Genomic DNA, 25,770 nt, shown 5'->3' with positions numbered 1-25,770 from the left:
AGACATTGTGTGTGTGTGTGTGTGTGCGTGTATGCATATATGTATGTTCTGCAATGTCAGCTGCAACATTTGGCTGGCAATTGTTAAGAAAAGGATACTAGGTTAAACAGGCTTTTGATGCAAACTAGCAGGGTTTTCTTTAATTAGGAGAAAGTACTATATATAAACACTGCTTGCTTAAAAAAAGAGAGAGAGGGAGGGAGAGAGGGAGGGAGGGAGAGAGAGCGCGAGTGAGCGCAAACCACTGTCAACTTTCCTTGAAAGTGAGCATAGAATTATAATCATAATACAGATAATACAACTATCTGTATCCATAACTACATTTTTAAACTTGGGAGGAAATCAACTGTCAACTGTGCTTCTCTAGGGGGAAGGAAATTTCTCACTGCAAGGGCAAATATCAAAACGTTGGTATCGGATTTTGTGCACATAGCCCCTGTCACCATGAAATGTGTTCTTTATTGACTATTTACACAAATTTGCATAAGAGAAAGGAGAAATGCAAAACAGTAAGGTTAAAAGGTTAGGAAACACAAGAGGTACCAACAGAGACATTTAAACTTTAGGGCTTTATTTTGAGGATAAACAATAATATCTTATCATTTTAAAGCATGTTTGAGTTACTGCTCTGCCAATCTACTGATAATAAGTCCATATAATAAATAGCAAGTATGAAAGATCAGTTTGAAAGTACAATCACATAGTATTTTGGGAACTTTAAGGTAAAAAGAATATTATTTTTCAATTACATTATTTCTTTTTCTATTAAATAAATCATAGCTCAAAAAGAAGCTATGAACATTCAGAATTGCTACGATACTAATGGTAATGCAATAGAGCTATAAAATGTGAAGGTAATAAGCTCAGTGCAAATGAAAATGAAAGAAAAAAATTAGTCTATTTAAATAGGCTAACTAGCTCTAATATAGTTATATAATTAGAGTATATAATAAGTATTCATATGTAACAGACAATATTGCACACAGTTAACAGAAATTGATACAAGTAAAAACTGCTTTTCTTATGACAATTGGGATTATATGGATGGACATATAATGCTATCCACTAACATATTTAAAAATAGGATGGAGAAGACTCATCAACCCAAGGGCCAGGTTAGAAACGTGCACATATCCCACAGGGAACAGCCACTTTTCTCCCCCAAATCATCTCCTAGACTAGAGTCAAAGATCTGGCCACTGAATATTTTTTTCACATTTTTGAACTGTCCCTCTTCCTCAGAGAGCAACTCTGGATGGTGTACAATAAAATGTTAAAATATAAAAAAATTAGAATTTAGAAGGAGGCAAGGATGATTAAACCCTGTTAAAAGTTAAAAAGGCAAAGGGGGGGGGGCTCTCAGGGCACTAACTGGCTCCATATTGCACGTTCCTCTGGACTCATCACGCAAAACCATGGAGCCATGTTTTAATTCCTTTTCCAAAGGCCTGGAGAGTAGGGGCCTGCCTCAGGCCCAGAGGAGACTATTCCACAGGTCATAGAAGGCTCTCTTCCTAGACCCTGCCAGTTGAAATTGTTTAACAGGGTCTGCAAAATACCTTCCCTTCCTTACTGGTTGGGATGGGCCAATGTAATAACATGAAAACCATTCTATGGGTAGCTTGGCTCCCATGCCAGATGGGGTTATAAGTCATAACCAATACCTTGAATTGAACCTGGAAGCAAACTGGCACCCAATGTCAGGTTGCAGAGCAAAGGTGTCACATGAGCCCTTCTTTGGGCATCCAGAATTGCTCATGCAGCCACATTGTGCACCAATGGAAGCTTCTGGATATTTTTCAAAGGTAGCCCCATGTATAGCGATAACTTCTTGCTGTGGAAAAACACACTGTATTTTTCTATGCGTAAAGAATTGAATGAAATATCCCATAACTCTGTGTCACTTGACACAGAATGGCCCATTATAACAGAAAGGGGCAGTCACATTCTCCTTCTTTGGAGAGTTACAGTGCATTCCTTCTCTGAGACTAGATGAAGAATGGGGGTTTTCTTTCCATTTAAGAAAGATAAAAGCCAGAATCCAAGATGGATTGGGAGTATAAAAATTAGAAATGGGAATCAAGAGGAGCATTATACTTGGTATACATTTTTTGAGTACTCAGCAGATAGATTTTATGGGAGAGTCAAACTTTTCCATTTCCATTCTCATTAAGATTTTCTGAGCAAGAACTGGAAATCTAGCACATTTAGTTCAAGTACTATATTATAAACTTAAATTTCATCCAGACCCAACAGATGACTGTCCATTTTCTCCTTGAATATATTAATATCTCTCTATTCCATTCAATTGCTGTAGTCAAAATCCTCTAAGCTATATATCTTCAAAGTAGGGAGGACTCTTAATAATAAGGGGAGGAAGATTTCAGAAGGAAGAAAAAGGAAAAATTTACTGTGAAAATTTTGTCAAGCCTATATTTCGGCTTGGAGTAGGAAATGCATTTCATTTCTGTAGTTTTTCTAAGCCATTTATATAGCTGGGCCTTGCTGGCTAAACAAATGCAACTACTGTACATAGTCTAATGCAATCTACATGTATTCTGCTTCATAGTATGGATTTATACATTGCATTGACTAAGACAACTACAACTGCCTATGGCTTAGTCTTCTGTATCTCAACTTCTTTATAAAATATATAACACCTCATGGAAAAAAAGGCAAGTAAATGTTGTGTTATAAAATGTAGCTATAAGGGAATGTAAGTAGAAGAACAAAGAATAAAAATAAATTGCTAAATGTTAATACTGGAAAAATATAAATATACTGCAGGAGAATGAAATTAGAGTTTTTTATGCTGTTTTTTTTCCCTGTAAGAACAGAAAAAAAAATAAGATGATTGAACACATTTGGCCATGAGAAAGGCATCTTCTTGTCACTGCTTGTTAATGCCATTCCCAGCAACTCTCTTAACACCTTCTTTTTATTTTATTCCAACAGCTATGCATAGACAAAGGAAGTTATTTTGAGGGCATGTTGTCTCTTTGTCACTTGGATAATGTTTTCTACATGGAGGTTATTTTAGACGCCAAAGGGAGAAAGGAGAGAAAACAGCTGCTGAAAAAACTCATTTCACTCCATCCAATTTTCTCTGCTGCTGTTTTGTTCTGATTAAAGAATGTTGGTTGTACAAAGTTAAACTAATTGCCAGGCATTTGGGGCATTTTTCTTGTGCCTGAATGAACACCTCTATCATTTCAAGACATGCTTGCTTAAATTTACATTCTCTCACCTTGCCTTTGGATGTGGGCTATGCCAAATGTCCACCTTGAGGAAGGATGGTCAGCTTGGAGGTGAGCTCTGGTAGAGTTATAGGCTGTGGTAAATTTGGAGCTCTGCTAAAATCCATTTGACTGAATATACTAAACTAACTTCAGAGGTTACCCCTCCCTTTGTGTTGAAAATAGTAGCTATTTGCATCTTGTTACCAATCTGTAATTGGTTTTCTTATAGGGAAAGAAAGAAATGTGATTTTAGAGTGGCTCTCAAAATGAGGCTAAATAAAAACGAGGCATAATTAATTACCTTGAGATGCTAATAGGAATCCAGTTTTTGGAAGCCATATTCATTTACTGGCTTTACTTTTTTTTGCTATTAATGTACATTTTCAGCCATTTGTTCAATTTCCCTAGTTATGTCAGTCACCAATCCACATTATCTTGTCACATTCAGCAGCCAATCATCAATACTATATTTGTGTAAAACTTCCCATAATTCAGCCTATTCTATTATATACTTTCTTTATATTAACACAATATAAACATTTTTCAATCATCTGCTGAACATTGCAGTGGGTAATAAATCCAATTAATTAATTAATTAACTAACGTTTGTTTTAATACCACTCTGACATATCACCACCATTCCTTTGCAAATCTCTAAATTAAATACTTTTTCCATCATTCCAAATCATTACAAAGCCTATTTTTAATTCTATTCATTGTCCATGAGAATTTAACTCAAGAATAACTCCTTGGAAATAATAACTATTAGGATCAATCAAACTTTCAAGTAAAATGGTTTAGCTATATAATGCAATATACTGAAGGACTGATTATGTGCCATCAGTCAGCTTTGACTCTGGATAAGCACACAGACAGACCTTTTCCAGGATAACTGAAGCATGTATAAACCACAAATTCACTGTGCAATGCTTAAGTGCCTCAATGGAAAATCTATTTATTTAGAAAATTTATATAAATAAAATATAGGCAAGGCAACTGAAAATATTGAAAGAGGAAATGGAAGAAGCTCTATCCCCTTTTATTTAAAGCTATGTTTAGTATAGGGTCTCTGCCTGCCTGTCTGTCTGTCTATCTATCTGGTTTAAAATAGAAGCAGACCCCCCCCACCCCCTTATTTTAGTAATCATAAACCTTGCAAAATTACAGATTGAAATTTGATGTCCAAACACTTACTCCCTTCTCCTTTGCTAGCCCCAGACAACACATGGAGTCAACACATTATTGATTACCAGGAAATATAACAGATACATCCTTATTGGAACTCAGTATCTGATCTTATGTGATTCAACCTGCCCTCTACCAAGAATTAAACTTTGGGCATTTGCACTTTGTACAATGCACCCAACTCTATAAACTTATCAAAAGGCTTGTAGTAGAAGCAATCTGGATATAGATTATCTGTAAGTGGTATACACTTTCCTTACTTTGAATTCTCAACCTAGATAGATAGAACTATTACCTGATACCATGCTCTCAATTCAAAAATTCCTATCCACCCAAAGGGAGAATTTTTTCATTAAATATCCCTATACTTTTACCATCAGGATGCAGTGTACAACTGTGTAGCTTGCACCTGGTAGGCAACCCAGTGCCTTTCATCCTTCCTAATTCTCCTGGGATATGTATTTACATGAGTGGGCCTGCTCCATCAGAGCTGATGTCTGATTAGGTGCCCCATGGTCTTTCCTAGGAATCTCACAAGAAAGGAAAGTCATTGGCCTTCAGGATGGTACATTATCTGGCAAAACAAATGTAGATATTCACTTACTACTATTCTATCAGTAAAGGTGATGAGGGGAATGAGTGGAAGATGATATTCTCCATCCCTTTTGGTGCCTGGATTGTCTGACTCCCCAAAATAAGCATGTCTTTATGGCTGATGCCATAGATTTTATTGCAACTTTGTGCAGGAATCAAGTTGTTGTGTGAAGTTGGATGTCAAATCACTCACTCATGTTAGCCATCAGAAAATTCCTCTAAGGCACCTTACTATCCTTTAGCTACCAATTGATGGCACAGAGATTTTAAAAATGAAGGGAAATGGAAACGTAAGTGAAAGAAAAAAAAAGTTGAAGAAAAACAAGAGCAATAAATTGTAGTTCAGATAGTCCTGATTCACCTACATTATGTTCAATCTCACTTTCCAGTACTTTTTTTTTTAAAGAAAGCAAAAACAGCATGAAAAATTCAACTTTTACTTTCTTTGGTAATATCAGTCATTAGTGACATCAGCTCCTATTTTCTCTTCAGCCTTCAGATGTCTAATGATGATGATGATGACATATGACCCTTTCTTCTAGCCAACATCTTCCAAGTACTACAAGTGCTGATATATTCAAAATATTATATTTTCTGCAGGCAGAATACACGCCAACGAAAATGTCGTATTATTGATAATTTACTGTATTTTATTTCAGATGAAGGAAATTATGCTTGTAGTCCTTCAATATCATAATTTTATCATACATTGAAAATGCAATTCCCCCACTCCTTCCATTTAGATTCCTTGGCAAGTACGTTTTCATACATTAACTGCATACAAAAACCTACATTTTTTTTCCTTCCTGGCATTTTCCCACCAGCACAGAGTCTCTTTTTTTTCCAGATCAATTGTGTGTTGATCTATTGATGTGTCAGGAATTGACTGACTGGCTTGTCACCTGAACCTTATATCATGTGCTAAGAGACAGTCTCAAAGTCATCCAGCTGGCTTACATGCCTAAGGCAGGAACGGAATTCACAGCCTACTGGTTTTTAGCTTGGTGCCTTAATCTATAGACCAGGGGTGTCAAACTGCTGGCCTGCAGGCCGGTTGCATAATACAGAGGCTGTGCCCACCCCAGCTCCGGTGATGAAAAAAAAAAGTTGTAATACGTCACGACACGCCATGTGACACGGCAAATTTGATACCCGTGCTTTAGACCAAACTGGCTCTCAATTAACCACACATATGTATTTTATTGATATGTGATCAAGGCTGGGGCTCAGTCATTCTTCCCTCTGTTCTTCTAGGCTACCTGTCAGGAGGTCAGATATATTTACATATTTTAACTAACCTGAATGTAATACATTATCTCCAAGCTGATACATGCTACAAGAAGTGTTAAGTATTCTAGCAGGGGCACACAACATTTTTAGCTTAAAGGCATCAGCTTGGGAGGCATGCCAGGGATTGCACTTCTCCTCGATACAAGTACAGCCAAGACAGAACTGGGCAGGGCCAGGACTAAAATTAAATTTAATTAATGCAATCTAATAATTTCCCCTTCATCACATTACAGATGACAATTTAGTGGCAACATTTGGAAAGGCTCAGAGAGTCATTACCCTGCTAAATCATAACCTTTCCATTTTTAAGAAAAGAGGGCAAAAAGATAATTGGCTAAGGCTAAATTGTTGCTCACACACATTTCCTGATTTCCCCCTCCAATCCAGTCTTTTGCATCACTTCCTAAGCCATTCCACATACCCCATTAATGCTTTTAGAAGGTAGTAAAAGGGGATTAGAACACCATGTGTCTCGTCAGAATTCTATCCATTCTATTCTACGTCCAAAACAAAGCCATGAAATATTGAAAATACGATAGATTTAATTTTGTTGTTCAGAAAGATGGAGATAAAAATTCAGTCTTTTGTTTCTGTTATACTAACCTTTTGGGTGGTAAACACGAACAATTCATTATATAATCTATCACATGTATAAACAGTGGCTTCACTGCTCTCCCCACATAAGGGAGAGCTTAATTTGGCTTTCATTTAGTATGAATTGCTAATGATGCTTTGTTGCCTCTTGAATATTTGGGGTCCCTGCATTCCATTGTTCGCAGCCTTAAATAAATAAGCTAAATTAGTGAGACAGCAGTGGCCCAGGCTTGAAGGCTATATTTGAGCCAGGAAAGATGAACATAGGCAAGGCATTAGAATAGTCTTGTTTGCATGTCTTACCTGCCCTCTTCATTTTCCAGTTCTACCACCACCGTTCCTCCTTTCAGTCCTTTAACTCTTCTTTGCTATCTCCTAAACACTTCTTCATTACTCAGTAACTTTCTTGAAATATGCTTATAGAAAGTGCAGCTTTTTCTTTTATTGAATTATTTAAAAAGTTATCATTATGTCATATCTGTGAATATCTGTGGCATGTTATTAATCACTGACCTTTTAGTGATCAGGACAATTCTGATAGGATTGAACCTCCCACATACATTCTCTAGCTGTTTGCATGAAAGCACTAATCATAAGTAATCTTTTTCTTCCCAGAAGCACCCAAGATTATATAATGAGACTCTTTCAGAAGATCTCTCTTGGACAAAGGGCGTCTCTTATTCCCACTGGTGTGACAAGGAATTCACACACTAAATTCCTATTGAAGTTAACCAGAGTTAGTAGCTTTCCAAGTCCCCAGTGTACCAAGCAGAAAACAGAACAAAATATCCTTGGTTGTCTTCCTGAAAACATATGGATATAATTGAGTATGGTATGTAGGAGGATATGTACACAGAGTTCACGATGATGAATAGTATGTTTTAAATACACAGCTCCCACGTTCACTGTTGGAAATGGTGTCTGCTATGAAATACTTTTTCATTTTATATGTGAGCAGCTAAGTGGATGAAAAGAATGGTTTTTACCTGTTCTGTTTGCATTTATTAAAAAGTCAAAGAACATATAAAATATCAACAGAAAGAAAACAAATCAATGTTAATATGATGCAGGCAGTTGATCAATTAGGTATTAAAAGTATATATTTGTTCTGATAATATTTACCATTTAATGTGGGTTTTTATATTTCATATCGTTGTTTTATATATCGGTTGTTTTACTGGATTGTAGTATGCTGCCCAGAATAGCTTTTTATGCGATGAGCAAATTTGATTAGTAAATAAATAAAATTAAAGATAAATTCCTTTGTAATTTACATATATTCTGTGCCCTTATTAAGTCTTTTTAAAAATTATGGGTCATTCATGCATAGTGATATGGCTGGAAATGCTGATGAAAATCTATTGGAACTTGTAACTCCTTCCAAAGTAGTACTGGTGCATTATGTGCCTTCCTCTATTATACTGTACACATCATAAAATTCATTGTCATTGATTTAAGTGAAAAGCACGTAGAAAGCAAGTTTAGTGTAGAATTTAAGATATCAGGCTAAAAAATATGAGACCATGAGTAGACACAAAACATGCGTGCACACACACACTCACAATGTGCAGAATATCTGAAACATGAATGGCATTATTTCTCATGGGAAGGATTCTTTTGATGGCCTTCCACCACTTTGTGATTCTGATATCATTTCAATGTACATAATATCATATCTTCCTCTGCATTATATGAATACATTCAGAAGCTTCAAAAATTAACATTAATTCCAAAATCAATATGAACAGAATATACTGCCATTCAGTTTCTTTCATAACTGAAATCATATGTTTAGATTATCACTTATTATTATTTAGTAGAGATCAGAATGTCAGAAGCAGATAAGATCAGAAGCAGAATGTCAGTAATTCTAATGTAAAGTTGCCAATTATAAGATACTTTCTGATTAAAAACACACAAGATAAAATGCCCATGTAAAACAATTTTGATAATCTATTAATAGCATCCATTAATTTATCTGCAAAGAATGAGTAACTAAGCATCAGGTCAGTTTTCTGAAACACATTCTCACCAAATCTCATCATGGAAAAAATGTGTTTAATTATCTTCCTCTGTAAACTTCTGGAGAATTCGCAAACATGTTCTTAGCATGCACACAAATTGACAAGAAGATACGTTTGGTGCCATCAGCTTCTGTTTTTGAAAGAAATGAGAACTAAATCTGTAATAATTATAATACTTCCACCTTTGTGTATTTAATAGAATTGATAAAAAACATTTGATAACATTACAACACTAAAAGCTTTCGTTCTTAAGTGAAACTGTCACCTTTCACCTTGATCTACATCTTCAGAAAGCATATGTACTGAATTACATCAACAAACAATAATCTTTTCAAAAACTATCTACGGCATCTAACATGCTTTTTTATCTCCTTGTTGCCCATGTATTATCTTATCTGGAAGATTTCCCCATTTTTGTAATTAAAATCTTTTTAATGAAAAGAAAACAAAAATAGAACTTGGAAAGCAGGGTTGATGCCAAACTATCAATCACAAACTGCTTCAAAGGGAGGAGAAATAATGAACAAATCATCCTCTGTTATTTAGCCCCAGTCTGGCCAGCTTGAAATCAGTGCAATCAAAATAGCTTCTATGGCTTAGTTTAAGAAAAGAAGTTCCAAGTTGAATACCCATCCAACTTTTGCTTAAAAACCTCCAGCGTTGGAGTATCTGCAAATCCAGAAGATAAGCTGTCGCACTGTTCTAGTGCTTTCATGATTAGGAAAATTTTCCTTTTTTGAGTGTGGATATCCCTATGTAAAACTTCTATCCTTTGGTTCATGTTCTATCCTTGGAACTTACAGAAAATCAATCCACATCCCTCACCCTAACCCATCAAATATTTGAAGACTGCTAGCATTTCTCCCTATAGCCTTAACTTGTTCAGGCTAAATATGCTTAGTTTTTTAAAAACTATTCTTCATATGATTTAGTTTCCAAGCCTCTTGCCATTTTTATCATTCTCCTCTGACTCTTTTTAATTCTTCAATATCCATCTTGTATTGTAGCAATCACAACTGGACACAATACTCTAGTAATGATGCAGTTACCCAGTATAGCTAATCCTTCACTGAACACCATTTGCTTAATGACAGTTCAGATTAACTGTGGCCTGGGAAAAAGTAAGTTACAACTCTGCAGTCATGTGATCACAATTCAGATGATTGGCTACTGGCTCACAGTTATGACTGGTTACATTGCAGATATGTCAAACTCGCAACATCACGTGACGTCGCACAACGTATTGGGTCGGTTTTGCTTTTGCCAGCAAAGGGGTGGGCGCGGCTTCCAGATGATGCATCTGGCCCGCGGGCCGGCAGTTTGACACTCCTGGGTTACAGCATCCTGCAACCACATAATCACAATTAGTGACTATTTTGCCTGTTTCTGGCAAAAAACACAGTTGGTTAAACTGCATATGCACTTATGACTGTGTAACTCAACTTACGACAATGGTAAAAATGGTTGTAAAATAGTCATGTGATGATTCAAGTTACGGCAGCAAATAATTATGATGCAAATTCTGGTCCCAAATCTGGCCATAATTTGAGGATTATTTTTATAGCAGTGTGACAACATTATATCTTTTCTGATGCAATCCACTAGATATTTGGCCAGCCATTAAAAAATTGCTAGTTCATGCTTATGTTTTCACCTTAATCATATATAAAGCATGTGATTTATGACTGTTTTTCACACTTACTACCGTTGTGGCACCTCCGTGTTCACATGATCAAAATTCAGATGCTTGGCATCTGACTCACATTTATGACAGTTTCAGTATCCTAGAGTCATGTGATCACTTTTTGCAACCTTCTAACAAGCAAAGTCAATGGGGAAGTCAGATTCACTTAACAACCATGTTACTAATATTACAACTGCAGGGATTCACTTAACAACTGTGAAAGCATTGTAAAATGGGGCAAAATTCATTTAACAAATGTCTCACTTAACATAACACTTAACATGGGCTCAATTGTGGTAGTAAGTCAACGACTACCTGCATTTACTAGATAATTTTCTACATAAAAGTTAAATTTTTATTTCTATTGCCAGAAAAGTTAAATAAAAGAGTATTTTGTTAAGTTACCATGAAATGCACGTCCTAAGGATATTTTCACAGAAATTATTTCAATGTATAGTAAATATCTGTGTATATGTAGAGTTTCTGACAATTAGGTTAAGGATTGAAATTACATTTAACAATAGTTGACTCATGTTTAAATATAACATGACTGGAATGACTTGAACTATGAAATTAAAATTCAGTGCTACAATAAAAGTGTAATGTGTGAAACCAAGGAAAAGTATGTCTTCTTTAAAGAATAAATTTAGCTTGAAAGTAGCATGCATTCCACTCAGGGAGAAGCAAATTTGAAAGGAAATTGGGCAGGAATTTCTAAAAAAGAGAATTATAGCTATAGTTCCAGTGAAGGGAAAAAAAAACCCTACAAGATATCAAAAGAAACCAGTTCATCTCAAGAAAAAGTATTGGGAATGTAAACCTAAGTAGTACATGTATTAAAATTGGAAAATTGGAAAAATACAAAAATTAACATAGATTTGAAACTACAAGGCTTGGCTCCAGGATACCTTGGGGACTATCTTCTCCAGCAGAATCTGTCCGGCATGTACACACTTGCAATGAAGGAATGCTGAAGGTCCAGTCCCTATGAGAAGTCAAGAGAAAATGGATCTAAGGGAAGAGTCCTTGTATGCTGGGGAATAATTTGCCTCCATTAGTTTTCTATAAAGAAGTAAAGCAGGAGTGTCAAACTCATAACATCATGCAACATGTCATGACATATCATGACTTTTTTTGCCATTGCCGTCAACGGGGTGGGCACGGTTTCGCTATGATGCATCTGGCCCACAGGCCAGCAGTTTGACACCCCTGCAGTAAAGGCTATTTTATTTGAATGGTCATTTGGAGGTGGAATTTGTTGGGTTAAACATCACATTCATGTTTATCTTTAAGGGAATATTAGGAACTGTTCATTATGCTTTTATTCTATTGTAAACTACCAAGAGTTGTTTGAGCTGGAGCAGGACAAAAATACTTATAGTAAACAACAATTTGGTAATTGCCATTGGTCAGTGTAGATCTACTCAGATCAAGTCTTATCAGACTAATGTTATGTGTTTTAATCCAATAGAAACTTGAAAATTATATAAAGAGGGTCAAGGATTGTGCTGCTCTGCCTTTCTGACAAAAAAATCTCTTTGTGCTGAAACTGAATAAAATGGAGCCAAAGTCAGCAAAAGAAAGATCAACTTTGAAAATTACCCAAATGAGGAAAAAAATATACAATGGGCAGTGGCTCTGAATGATGTAAAGTACTCCATTCTAGGCCCCTTTCTTCTTTGTTCCCACTCATTCCATCATGATTCAAAGTGGAGACTATTTTTAAAATGTTGAAAAGATACTGCACACTTTCTTTTCCTCGTCTGAGTGGAAAATTTCCTTTAATAGGAACATATAGATTTAATATATTTTGATTTAATCAACGCATTATATATTTATGTCATGATATTTTGCCTGCTTCTAGTTTATGCAAACTTGCAAAACAAGAAACTGAGATTATTTTGTCATATACGTCTGTCTAAAGGACACCAACAGGCTGAAAGGAAAGACAAACTTTGATTTGGAACCTGAATAAGAAAAAGAAAGGCAAATAAGCAGGAGATATAACTACAGTATAGTTAAGGTAGAAAAGAATAAGAATTTTAGAGAACTGGAAGCTCAAGGATAAGTGCATGGCTTCAAAAACAAGCTAAAGGTCGTTCAGCAGTGCTTACTAGTCATTGAGATTCAAGGGTGGGGTTCCCACCAAACAATCCTAAACTGTAGAAGATTTAGAACAGAGTATTACACAAGTGCATAGCCCACGTGTGGGGTGACAAATGGATAGGAATTCAAGATTGTCAGCTGAAGCAAATAATTTAAAAATAACATAGCCAAACATATCAAGAGTCCAGCTTCATGTTTCATGGATATATACTTACCCAACTTTATTCTTAACTGCCATGGCCACACAGAAATTACCCCTCAAGAAATAATTCCAGAATGTGACATCCTTAGGTAGTGCCTACACCTCCTCTACTATTATTACTCAAATTCTGGGACAGGTGGTTTAAAAAGAGCTCTGTGGTGTTGTCTGAATTCCCCCCAAAAGGAGAAGGGTAGCCATACAGCGCCCAGCCTAGATTATTGGAGAAAAGCTATGGTAATCTATAGTAACAAACAAACAAACAAAAAATCAGGAGTCTGGTTGCACCTTTTTTGTGAACTGCAGATTTATGCCTTTTAATGAAAATTTCTAATTGGAAAAAGTACTGCCAGACTCTGAATGTTCAGCTTCTAGCATAGAAGTAGAGAAGTAGAAAAACAAGACCAGAGAAAAATAGCAGATTCCCTACACACATAAATAACAGACACTGTGGTGTCCACAGGTAGTAAATATAGCCTTTGAGTTGAGAAAATATTGTAATAATAAACCGACCAGCCAAAGTTTTCCTTGCTATTACTGCCCCAAAATCCAGGGTGTCCTAAAACTCGCAGCTTGATTTCTACTCGTCCATGCCAGAGCAGCGCAGTCATCTCCGCTGTAAACACGCAGCGACAGCGTAGCTGCCAGCTCATAACGCATTCGACCTGACTCCCCCTCCCTCCCCGCACCTAGGTGAAGCGGCTGCGATATGCTGACTCTTGTAAACCGCTTAGAGAGGGCTGTAAAAGCCCTACGAAGCGGTATATAAGTCGAAGTGCTATTGCGATTCGATCGAAACGGCAGCCCCGGTTGGATCACTCCCCCGGTCTCTGAACATTTTCAAGAAGGCAAGTCAAGTAACGCAAAACCCCAACCTTAACGGGGCCATTCGTGAACCGCAAAAGTTGCCCAAACTCTCCTGGGCGCCCAACATAGCGGAGGCTGGGAAGAAAAAGGCAACGCGACCTCGCGGCGCACCGCATCTCCGCCTGAGGCTAGCGGGGACCTGGGCTGCCCGTCCCGCGGGAAGGAGCAGCGGACTGACCCGGACTGACCTGCCAGCCGCCTCTCGCGGAGACTTTTCCAAAGTAAATCCCAGGCTTTGGCCGTGGAGTCCCGCAGTTGCTCGCTGAAAGTCCTCCGGAGCTGGGCTTGAGCAGCTCGCCTCCTCCAGCTCATCCTAGCAGCCTCCGCCTCGCATGCCCGGCGCGCCGTCGCCCGGGTTCCACTACCCAGTCCCGGAGACGCTCAGCTCCGCGCAAGCAACCCCCGACGCCTAGACGCAAGGCAACGGCGGCTGCCCAGGGATTCGCGGCAAGCTTTCTTCACGGCTGCCTGTTTGGCGGCTGGCCCGAGCTCTGGAGTCCTGCCAGGGAACCGGGTGGCTGCGCGGCGGGGTTGGGCTCCTCAGCACCTCTCCGCTTCTCCTCTCTCGCCTGCGCTCTCCGGTGGCCTCCTTCCAGCGCGTCTGTTGAAACCGCCCCTGAAGGGGTCACCGCCAAAGGGGCCGGGGTCCTTCCCTTTACCAAGAGCCTCGCCCCAGTTCCCGTCCGAAAGTCTCCCCTCCTGCCGGGCTGAAAGCTCCACTCGAGCGTGGGACCCGCCTTCGCAACCAACGAAGACTTTTAGTTTTCCTTCTCGGTTAGAAATGTCCCCAAACTCCCAAAGGTGCTTTTTCAAAAGGGAACTGGATTTTGTTTTTTCTTTAAAGACGTTTAGCTTCTCATCCAAGAAGCTTCTTCAGTTCCCCAAACTCAAGATTCAAGACACAAACCCCACAGAGATCAGAGAGGACAGGCCTGGTCCTATATTTAGTGAGGGGTCAATAGCCCTTTGTGCCATGACCCAATTACAAATATTCTGGAAGCAACAACCAACCTAAAATAGCTAGAAACTCAGGAAATGCCATGTGAAAGCAGAAAGATCTTGTGAAATTAATTTCTGATCCATTTTGTTCTTAAAAGTTAATTTTTAAAATTCGACCTTAGGTAGATACCAGTCGAAACATTAGACTATGGGCCTTACCCCATTGCCACGTTAAAGTAAGGCCCATAGTCTAAACATTAGACTATGGGCCTTACCCCATTGCTACCATCCTTGAGTTAATAGAAAACCATATCAGCATATAATTACTTGTCTGCATCAGTGTTCCTTTTCCTACATCTGTGGTATCTCTTTTGGCTTACCATTAAATGGTGATTCTTTTATTGTATCCAGCCATTATTATTTGTTTCAAATAATTCAAGGCAGCAAACATATCCAACACACCTTCCTCCTATTTTCTTCCAAACAGCTACCATGTGAGATGAGTTGGGTTGGGAGAGTGACAGACTCAAGGTCACCAAGCTGGTTTCTGTGGCTAAAACTGGGCTAGAACTCATGCTTTTCCTGCTTTCTAGACTGATGCTTTAACCACTAAATACTTGGCTCTAAACCAAACATCCTGATTTGGGGTGCAAAAGACATGTTAAAGAAAATAATTGGATAAACCTTCAGAATTTGCCTTCCTCCCTGCTTTTGAATGTTTTTAACATGCAGGAAAACATCTACTAATCAGAATAGTGTTACAGGAATGATATTTTAAAGCTTTTATAGGGGGATGTCCTGGTTTATTAAGCATGGAAAAAGAGGGAAAGGGTCTCTTTGCCAACTTCCAAGCATCTGTTCAGCAGCCTTGTTTTGAGCCCAATTTAGTGCTCTGCACAAACCTAGATAGAGGAGGCCAGAATTCTGAAATAGTAAAATCATGCAGTTCTCAAAACCTTTTCAGCCAGCTTTCTAGGGTGCCCAAAAATAGAAAAAAACTAGTACTCATCTGCCCTCTGTCCTGACTTGGACTTTGCTTGTGGGAAGCTGGCAGGAAATTGCAAGTCAGAATCATGTGAAGTCTTCACTTAACGATTTTCACTTAACAGGGACCGCTGGGATTGCTAAGCATCACAATCATGTGATGTTGTGCTTTATGACTACGTTGCTTAGCAGCAATCTCTCTAAGAAATTAGAAATCCCAATCCCAATTACTGTCATTAAATTAGGACTACTTGCATCTATGTATAAGTGATGGGGCTTATTATAAATACATTTTTGTCATGAAATATTTTTGTGTGCCTTATTTGAGAGATACAAATAAATAAATTTTCTTTTCACAGCTATAGTTTTCTTGTAAGTTTCAGTGATGATGATCATGATGATGATGTAAAAGGAGATGTAAAAGGAGAAACTTTGTAATTGGCCAACTGATGTAGCAGACTAAATGTTACTGATCTGTTTCTAATCTTCACAATCCAGAGGCATGACCACTATAATTTGTTCTACAAGAGGCTACTCCTACAGTTGCTAACTGGATGGTAGGAAGAATGTCATGTTTTATTATGGAATTTGTTAGGCCTTTGTCCAGGCATAGATTGGAAAACTACTTTTTAACCAGTAGATTTGTGGCATCAGGACCACACAAGTTTTAGAGACCACAATTTAGTATATATTCCATCAAGTTATGTCTTGAGTAAGTCTGGTATTTTCCTGGAAAACAGTTTCGTAAGGAGGCATTAAGTTCTTAAAAGATTAATTTGTTTGCTACAGGGAAGATCAACATCTGTATAAGATACGAAAAATTATGCTTTTTATTCCACTTTTTTATCACAACAACCTTGGAAGGTAGATTAAGTCATTAGATAATGACAAGTTCAAGATTAAGAAATAATAGTTATGGCATCATAAATACTATCAAAATTACTATGGATCATTAGCTATATTACTGGCCCTGGGTAATAAAGTCAGGAGCACATTGCAAGTCAGGTTCTACACTGGGATCTCCTTAGTGTGTAAGGTACAAAACTATAATTTGGCAAAACAAACAGCATCCCAGATATATGACAAATAGTACAACCAGGGCTTTTTTTGTCATAGAACACCAAGAACGGAGTTCCGGCACCTTTTTTGGATAGAACCTTGTAGGGTAGGCAAGGCGGGTTGTATGACATGTGAGTTCCGGCACCTTTTATTTTTACAAAAAAAGCACTGAGTACAACACAATAGCACTTCATGAACCTGAAACTCACACTTTATAAAAGGGCAAGTAGGAGGTGATAGATGCTCATATATTTTGGTGACAACATGATAGACAACATGATTGCTTTAAATGTTACTTACTTTATAGCCCAATTTTCTGTCTGCAAATACGGGGAAAATTTATTCATCTTTCCTGAATATTTGATACACATTTGTCAGGTTACAAAAACAAAACAAAAAAGACTCACGCTTTCTTGCCAATCAGTCCTTGCAGGAAACTGGCTGGAAGCAAGGCATTTTAGCAGGGCTGTTAATCCCCACTTCACCCCATTCCAGTCCCCAAAGAACAATCTAGTGCTGGAGTCAAGAAAAAACATCTCCTGCCCGGTGAAACAGTGGGACAAACATTGCTGCTGATACTTCATCCTCTGATGCAGATAGTCCATTTTATATTTAGTTAATAACTTAAACTTATGTTGGTTTTATGAGCAGACCCTGCCCTTTTTGAAATGTAGTTTTTGAAAAGTATACATACATACCCATATATATGTCCACAGAAATATAGATATTTGTTTAGTGACTCTTCAAAAATATAATGGCCCCCCAAAAAGTGACTTACAACTTATGACCGTTGCAGCATCCCCACAATCATGTGATCAAAATATTGGCATTTGACAACTGACATATATTTACCATAGTTGCGTGTCCCAGGGTCAACCTTCCCAGCCAAGTTCCAAGAAGCAATGTCAGTGGGGGAAGTGGATTTACTTAACGATGGCATGATTCAGCTAACTGCAGTGATTCACTTAACCACTGTGGTAGAAAAGGTCATAAAATTGGGTGTGATTCACTTAATAACTGCTTTGTTTAGCAAGGGAAATTCTGGTCCTAATTGTGGTCATAAGTCAAAGATTATGGCAGGACAAGAAGCTACGGATGGAAACTAATCAAGGAGAAGCAACCTAGAACTAAGAAGAAATTTCCTGACAGTTAGAACAATTAATCAGTGGAACAACCTGTCTCTAGAAGTTGTGAATGCTCCAACACTGGATGTTTTAAAGAAGAGATTGGACAACCATTTCTCTGAAATGGTGTAGGGTTTTCTACCTGAGCAGGGGGTTGGACTAGAAGACCTCCAAGGTTCCCTCCAACACTGTTATTGTATCTACTACCTGTATTTCAGCAGGGCGACCTAAGAGTTCTATGCAATCCAACTTCCAAGAAAGGACAAGGAAGTACAAATATCCCAAATTCTAGGTGAGCTACATCTTTGAGAAAACTGCATAGGAACTGAAACTTTGTTGTCCATATAGGATATCCCAGCTTTCTGTGACCTCAAACTTTTCTCCTTTCTGAAATTCGTGCAAGCTGACAAATCATTTTCCTACCTGTCTGTCTTTTCTTCCTTAAAAAATTCTGATGGAGTCTTCTAATTAATCCCACGATGACGTTAAACAGAATTTTTGAAACTCACATTGCTGGAAGCACACACAAACTCACTTGCCCTCCAAACCTAGTATAAAAAGAGATGCTGGGTTCAGGAGTCTCCTCAAGATCTTGATCCTTTTATCAGAATGACAAAAGCACTATTGCCTGGCAAGCTCCATTGTTGCCTGGAGCACACAGTGATGTCACAATGCACCCTGCAACTGATATTGGATGAAAAGGTTCTAGGGCAACAAGCTGGAGAATGTGCCAGGTGAATCTGAAGGGAAACAGATGTCACCACACCGGCAAATATCCATGGGTAGACCTCCTGTGAATATTTTAAGCCTAGTGTTTTATTCCAATTTGGCGCAATCAAAATATATTGGGGAAAAACACACCCCACCTATAAATCCCAGCCCTTGTATTATTTAATTAGGAGTTAGGACTGAAGAAAAATGATTCATGTAGTTTTGAGCTCTGTTTTTATACATATACAACAATGAATAGAAATACATGAGAACTCAAGGTTAGAACAGATCTTCCTAAAAAGAAAACCAAGTCAATTTACTCTAAATGCACCATGGAAGGATCAAAACGTTTTTTTCTATCTCTAAAAGTCTTTTCCTCTAACATTTTTAGTAGACTCCAACAACATATGTATTCCATTAGCTTTAAAAGCATTTCATTGTTTATAGTCAGCAGGAAATATCAATGCCTCTGTTATATTAACAAGTTGGCAATAAGAAATGTAATCTCAGTGTTTTAAGGCTTAGCTGAGAACTCTATTGTGATTCAGTTGCATGCTTAATGGCCTACTCCAATTAAGACCTGAGCACGTTAGTTGGCTTGCTTCAAATGGCAGAAAGAGAATTCTGGAAAGATAGAAGGAAAGCTATTTCTTGAACAGAAATTCCAGCTCTGCAAATAAAATGTGTGTGATACTTCTTAAAAGTCCAGTGAAGGAAGTTCCTCCTGGCGGTATTTGTTTGCTTATCAAATTTATTGACCACCCATCTTACCACTGGGTAACTCTTCTTGCAGGTTGACAACATGTTTCTATTCCTGGCCAACTGAGACTATTTTTCCTTTTACCACTGAATGTACTGTTCCTTCTTGGTATATACTTCTGGAATGGGACTAATCATTTAATAATTTATTAGAAACAAAATAGAGTGCAAAGAAGAGAAACTCTATTCCATTTTTTTCCAATGGGCTGCCCTCCAGATGTGTTGCAGTGATTTCCTACCAGAATTTCCAGCATTCCTCTCAATGTCTATGAAGATTCTCAGTCATCCAGGTCATGGTTGCCCCAAAGATGCTTTTTCAGGAGGCAACTGGGGTTTTTTTGTTTTTCTTTGAAGATGTTTCGCTTCTCATCCAAGAAGCTTCTTCAGCTCTGACTGAAGGATAGGGAATGGAAGGATTTATATTCCTTGCCGACAGCTGGTCCTTTGCATTATTTTAGAGAGTTGCTGAGGCCATTTAGAGGTTTATCTGTGTACCCAGGGTCACCTGAGTAGTGCAAATGTGTGTGGAGCCTACTTGGCTGCAGGATGTTTTCTGCTGTGTGACCCTTCACTGTGGAAGACAGGCACAGACTGTTGGGGATGAGTCTGTGTTGTCTAAATCTCAAACTGAAGCACAAATGGTTCCTGTACTCTGCAATATTTTCTGGAAATCCGTTTATACTTTCTCACCATTCGAAGGGTATTCATCCCAAAATGCATAGCTAAAAGTCTATGGAGATTCTCAGTCATTCAGATCATGGTTGTCCCAAAAATGCTTTTTCAGGACTTCAAAGATGTTTCTTTGAAGATATTTCACTTCTCACCCAAGAAGCTTCTTCAGCTCTCAACCTTTCTCTCAACCTTCCAAAATATGTGTTCATAAGACCACCCCAAGTCTGATCAGTTACTTGTACACTCATGAGGAAATTGCCTGTACCTTAGGAATAACAAGCCACGCAATTTAGTTTCAAAATATTATCCACCCTCATCCACCAATAAAGACTTCTATCTGTAAAAACAGCATTGAGAGTCAGAACACTGTAATGCTATTCTGGGAAGATGGTGTATCGGTACCACAACAACTTGGGTTACGCTAAGGGTCCTAAATGAAAAAAAAGTTGTATCTTTCTTTTCACAATATATTGTAGCTTCATCCAAATGTCTGACACAGAAATCCAGCAAAACTTCTTAAAGTTCTGTTGTCATTTAAACATCTGTATAGATTCATAAACATTTGTTTATTAAATGTAATACAGGTAGTCCTCGACTTACAACTATTCGCTAAGTGACGTTTGAAGTTACAACTGCACTGAAAAAGTGACTGGTGATCAATTTTCACCTTTACGACCATCACAGCATCCTCATGATCATGTGATCAAAATTTGGGCACTTGGCAACTGGGATATATTTACGATGGTTACAGAATCCTGGGTCATGTGTTCACCATCTGCAGCTTTCCAAGCTGGCTTCCAACAAGCAAAGTCAATGGGCGAACCAGATTCACTTAACAACCACACGATTCATTTAACAACTGCAGTGATTTGCTTAACAATTATGACAAAAAAGGTTGTAAAATGAGGCACAACTCACTTCACAGCAGCCTTGTTTAGCAATGGAAGTTTTGGGCTCAATTGTGATTGTAAGTCGAAGATTACCTGTATTGTTTATGTAGTATATTTCAGATCCTAAATGTGTATTACTAATTTGTAGTACATTACTGTTCACCTCCTACAGTAGGCTCTTTGAACCTAATCCGATTGCTCTGCAATTCCATAAAACTTTGTGGAGTTATAGAGAAGGCAGAAACCAGCAACAGGAACAGCCAGACCTTGTATGCCTGTAAATTAACTGGAGTTTAAAAAATAAGGGTGTTGATGATAAGCAATGGCAGTGGTGAAAGGAATGTATCTCCTAGTTCATTTTGGACAGCTGACACTAACTCCATTGTCAGATAAGTCTCACTGACTGTGGGAAAAACAGAGAAGCAAAACTCACACTAGCATTCAAGTAGCCCATAATGGAAAAACGGATCTGGAAATCTTAAAAGTAGCTGTTCCCCTCATTCCTTCCTCTCCTCCTGCTTTTCCAAAACAGCAATGAAAATAGATAGTATGGTACTTAGCTTCAGTTCCTGGTCCAAACATGTATCTTCTCAAGTATTGTTTTTAGTGGGGGTATTATTTTTCAGGAAAAGTGCGAGAGAAGTATCTACAAGTAGATGCTTATTTTCTGCAAAAAGACAGGAGCTGTTTTTTTGGCATCATCAGATAAATTATTCATTTTATACAAACCAAGTAATTTCAATGGGTTTTGAGTTCTTGGAACACCCATGCAGTATAAATCTGGGTAGTAGAATAGACAGATTGTACCTCTTGCAAATCAGTGGGAATTTTAGTGTTAGTTCTACTGAGAGCAAGGAAAATAAACCCTCAGATAGATGTAAAAGAAAACATTATTCTCCCTGCAATTTCAAGATCAAAATGTGTGAAATATATAAATAAAACCCAAACCCTTTCAAGTAAATGCCTTAGGGTTGAGCATATTTCCTTTGCTGCTGAAGGAATACCTTAGAGAGGAAACCAATCTACAGAAAATGCTTGAATGTTGTACTAGAAACTAAAACAGTAATACATTTTACTGAATGGCCTTTTGTGCTTTATTTTTAATAACATTCCTGAGGCACATTGTATGTATTCTAAGATGTATGTATGCTGGATCTCTTCACTATTTGTCTCTCCTTGGGAACAGAACAATCTATGTCAGTGTTTCTCAAGCTTAGCAAATTTAAGATGTGTGGACTTCAACTCCCAGAATATATATCTCTGTAATAGGGGCCTTATCAAATGTAAGCAGGAATGGCTGCTTTATATACTACACATCACACAACAAGGCATTTAGACATTTGAAATATGGTTTCTGGGAAAAGAGTTATGTGATCACTAATTATGAAATGAGTACAACAGTTTTTTAGTAATAACCCTCAATGTTCTGTGTAAAATAGAAATACTGTATTTAGGTGAGCAGTTGGGAAATAAATGGAAAGTAAGGGGAGAAAGTATCACTAAAAATCTTTGATATTTTTTTTTCATTCTATAGTTGTGGTTTTTTTTTAATTCTGTGGTTGTGTCTTTCTAAAAACCTGTTAGTTTAAATAAAAAAGGACAAAATTAACACACTATGCTAATCTCCAGTGTATAACTGGACAGGTTATTACTTTAATAAAATAATAACAAATTACCAAAGATGTTATTGGGTTAAGATTAAACAGACCATTATGTACTGTATGCTGAGTTCTCAGAGAATATGTTGGATATAAATGCAATGAGTAAATAAATCTTAAGAAATCAACAGGATTATTTTAAGTAAATGAGGATATTCTGTTGCACATAATATAATGAGTCAACAGGATGTTCAAATCTAGTAAGTCATATATTGTGCTCCAATGTTCTTAGAATCCAAGCTACATTGTATCACCTGTTATTGATTGAAAACAAAAATCTGATATAATCTATTATAGTCATAAATTTTTCAAACTATGAGAAGCACTATGATACAGTTGTTAATGAGTTAGGTTTAAGTAAAATATTGGACTAGAACAGGGAAACCCAGTTTGAAGTGTAGTTTTAACCCTGGAAAGTCAATGATAGCCACTTTCTCTCAGCCCAACCTACCTTACGAAGTGTTATGAGAACAACATTATGAGAGGTCTGTTTGTAAGCTGCCTAGCGCTCTTGGAGGAAATTCAGAATATAGATATAATTTATGTAACTGTTAAGATACACAAGGCATTACTTAGTACACATAGACACTTTTAACGAATTGATTTGATGTATCAGTATTGCATTAATGGAATTCTGTTTTGAAAGAAAATCAATTTCAAGTGCGAAGCCACATTTCCATTAATTTTAAGTATCCTATAAAAGATTTCCCTGAGGAATGGGAATCGTTATATAGCATGTGCAGCTGCAGCTTTTCTTAGAAAACATTTGAAGGATGCTGATAAATATATTGGAAGATCTTTTGGGCTCTTCAAGAAATGGTATGCTGAGCATGCTAGTTTATTTTTAAAAGCTTAATGAAATACAAATCAGGCAGGATGCTCTACAAAGAGAGGCACATTTTCCTTTAGACAATGAAAATAAGATACTGAACTAATTTGTTCTAACTAATTTGTGGGAAATGGAGGTAGTGACAGATTTTATTTTTCTGGGCTCAAAGATCATCTCAGATGGGGACTGCAGCCAAGAAATTAAAAGATGCTTGCTCCTGGGGAGGAAAGCTATGGCAAATCTAGACAGCATACTAAAAGCAGAGACATCACTTTGCCAACAAAAGTGCGTAAAGTCCAGGCCATGGTTTTCCCAGTTGCAATGAATGGCTGTGAAAGTTGGACCATAAGAAAGGCTGAGCGCCAAAGAATTGAGGCCTTTGAACTATGGTGCTGGAGAAGACTCCTGCGAGTCCCTTGGACTGCAAGGCGTTCAAACCGGTCAGTCCTAGAAGAGATCAACCCCGACTGCTCTTTAGAAGGCCAGATCCTGAAGTTGAAACTCAAGTACTTTGGCCACCTAATGAGAAGGAAGGACTCACTGGAGAAGAGCCTAATGCTGGGAAAGATTGAGGGCAATAGAAGAAGGGGACGACAGAGAATGAGATGGCTGGATGGAGTCACTGAAGCAGTAGGTGTGAATTTAAATGGACTCCAGAAGATGGTAGAGGACAGGAAGACCTGGAGGAACGTTGTCCATGGGGTCGCGATGGGTCGGACACGACTTCGCAATTAACAACAACAATTTGTTATTTTGTTTTAACTACATTGGACTGGTTTTACATAGAAAGCACAGAAAGGATTGTAGTCTCAATCCTCAGACTTCTTACTCTAGTGAACAGGTCGGAAACCTGCGGCTCCAGAGCCGCATACGGCTCTTTGAGCCTTCCCCTGTGGCTCCCAGCCTCCTCTGCCATTTGCAGAGAGAGACAGAGACAGAGACAGAGAGAGGCACTTGCGCTTCCCCGCTTCTCTGTCTCTCTCTGTCTCTGTCTGTGTGTTTGTGTGTGTGTGTGTATGTGTGTGTAAAAGAGAGTGGACTCACTGTGTTCTCCGACAAGCTGAAAATCTTTTGGGGCATGGCTCCTCCCTTTGTTGCGTCTCTGCAGGAAGCAGGAAGCAGGAAGCAGAGGAGCTAGCTAGCCTAGCTATGCTGGCTCAGGAATTCTGGAAGTTGAATTCCATGAGTCATAAAAGAGCCGAGGTTGCCTACCTCTGAGCTTGTTGGAGAACAGCTTGAAGCCAGCTTGCCAGGTGAGCAGAAGATGGAGAGGAGGGGGGGAGAGAAAGAGAGAGAAAGAGAAGGAGAGAGAGAGGAAAGAGAGAGAGAGAGAAAAAGAGAATGGGGGAAGAGGACTGGCAGATAAAGGGCAGAAAGAAAGAGAGGGAGAGAGAGGGAGAGAGAGGGAGGGAGAGAGAGACACAGAGAGAAGACCCTTTTGATATCTAAAATGAAGATAACACTGCATATATCCTTTTTTACCTTTATGATATATATATTTGTAAATAAATGTGTGTATGTGTATATATATAGATGTGTGTGTGTGTATGTGTGTATATATGTATGTGTGTATATATGTGTGTATATATATATGTGTGTGTGTATGTATGTATGTATGTATGTATGTATATGTATATATGTATGTATGTATGTATGTATGTATGTATCTTATTTCTATGGAATCCATTGGATGTTAGTACTCTCACCAATGTACTAACATCCAATGGATTCCATAGAAATAAGATTACAAACCTAATCCAAAAAGAAACCCCCACTAAAATCCAAGACAAAGAACAAGAAAACGGCAAAGCCCTCCTCCCATACATAAAAGGCACCACAGACAGAATCAGTAAGATCCTCCATAAACACAACATCAAAACAGCATTCTGCACAAACAGAAAAATATCCACCATCCTTAGAAACCCCAAAGATAAAATTGAATTAGAAAATCAAGGAGTATACGAAATCCCATGCACCACTTGTCCCACCACATACATTGGACAAACCAACAGAAGAATAAGTGCACGCATTGAAGAACATAAGAACTCAGTCAAAAAAGAGGAACCAACATCTTCCCTGGTCCAACACCTTAAAGCCACAGGACATGAAATTGACTTTAAAAATACCAGAACCATTGCCAAAAGTGAACATTTTAATAACAGAATAATCAGAGAAGCCATCGAGATAGAAAAACGCCCACACAGCATGAACAAGCGAGATGATACCTCCCGCCTACCAGCCATTTGGAAACCCGCCCTTATTGACAAACGACTCCCTAACACAAAAAATGATACCAGACCCACACTCACAAAAACCACACAGGATGTCACCACCACACATCCACGCAAAAAACAAACCCAAAG

The 25,770-nt window shown here is 38.0% G+C and overlaps 1 protein-coding gene across 3 annotated transcripts in view; it reads right to left on the bottom strand.

The window, feature by feature from the left end:
* Positions 1 to 14,633, bottom strand: part of STARD13 (StAR related lipid transfer domain containing 13) — a 103,812-nt gene extending 89,179 nt beyond the window's left edge. The window contains exon 1 of one of the 3 annotated variants that reach the window (XM_039323605.1): positions 13,971 to 14,633. In XM_039323605.1, the coding sequence (XP_039179539.1) occupies positions 13,971 to 14,094 (124 nt within the window). In that variant the 5' untranslated portion in view covers positions 14,095 to 14,633. Of the gene's footprint in view, positions 1 to 11,518; positions 11,588 to 13,428; positions 13,487 to 13,970 lie in introns of those variants that run through there. The other 2 variants (XM_039323609.1, XM_039323611.1) reach the window with 2 other exon arrangements.
* Positions 14,634 to 25,770: the final 11,137 nt, after the last annotated feature.

Source organism: Crotalus tigris, unplaced genomic scaffold (genome assembly GCF_016545835.1).
Source record: "Crotalus tigris isolate CLP2741 ecotype Arizona unplaced genomic scaffold, ASM1654583v1 scf7180000024280.1573445, whole genome shotgun sequence".
Lineage (NCBI taxonomy): Eukaryota > Metazoa > Chordata > Lepidosauria > Squamata > Viperidae > Crotalus > Crotalus tigris.
Note: the sequence above shows the minus strand (reverse complement) of the source record. Positions and strands in the feature narration are given on the sequence as shown.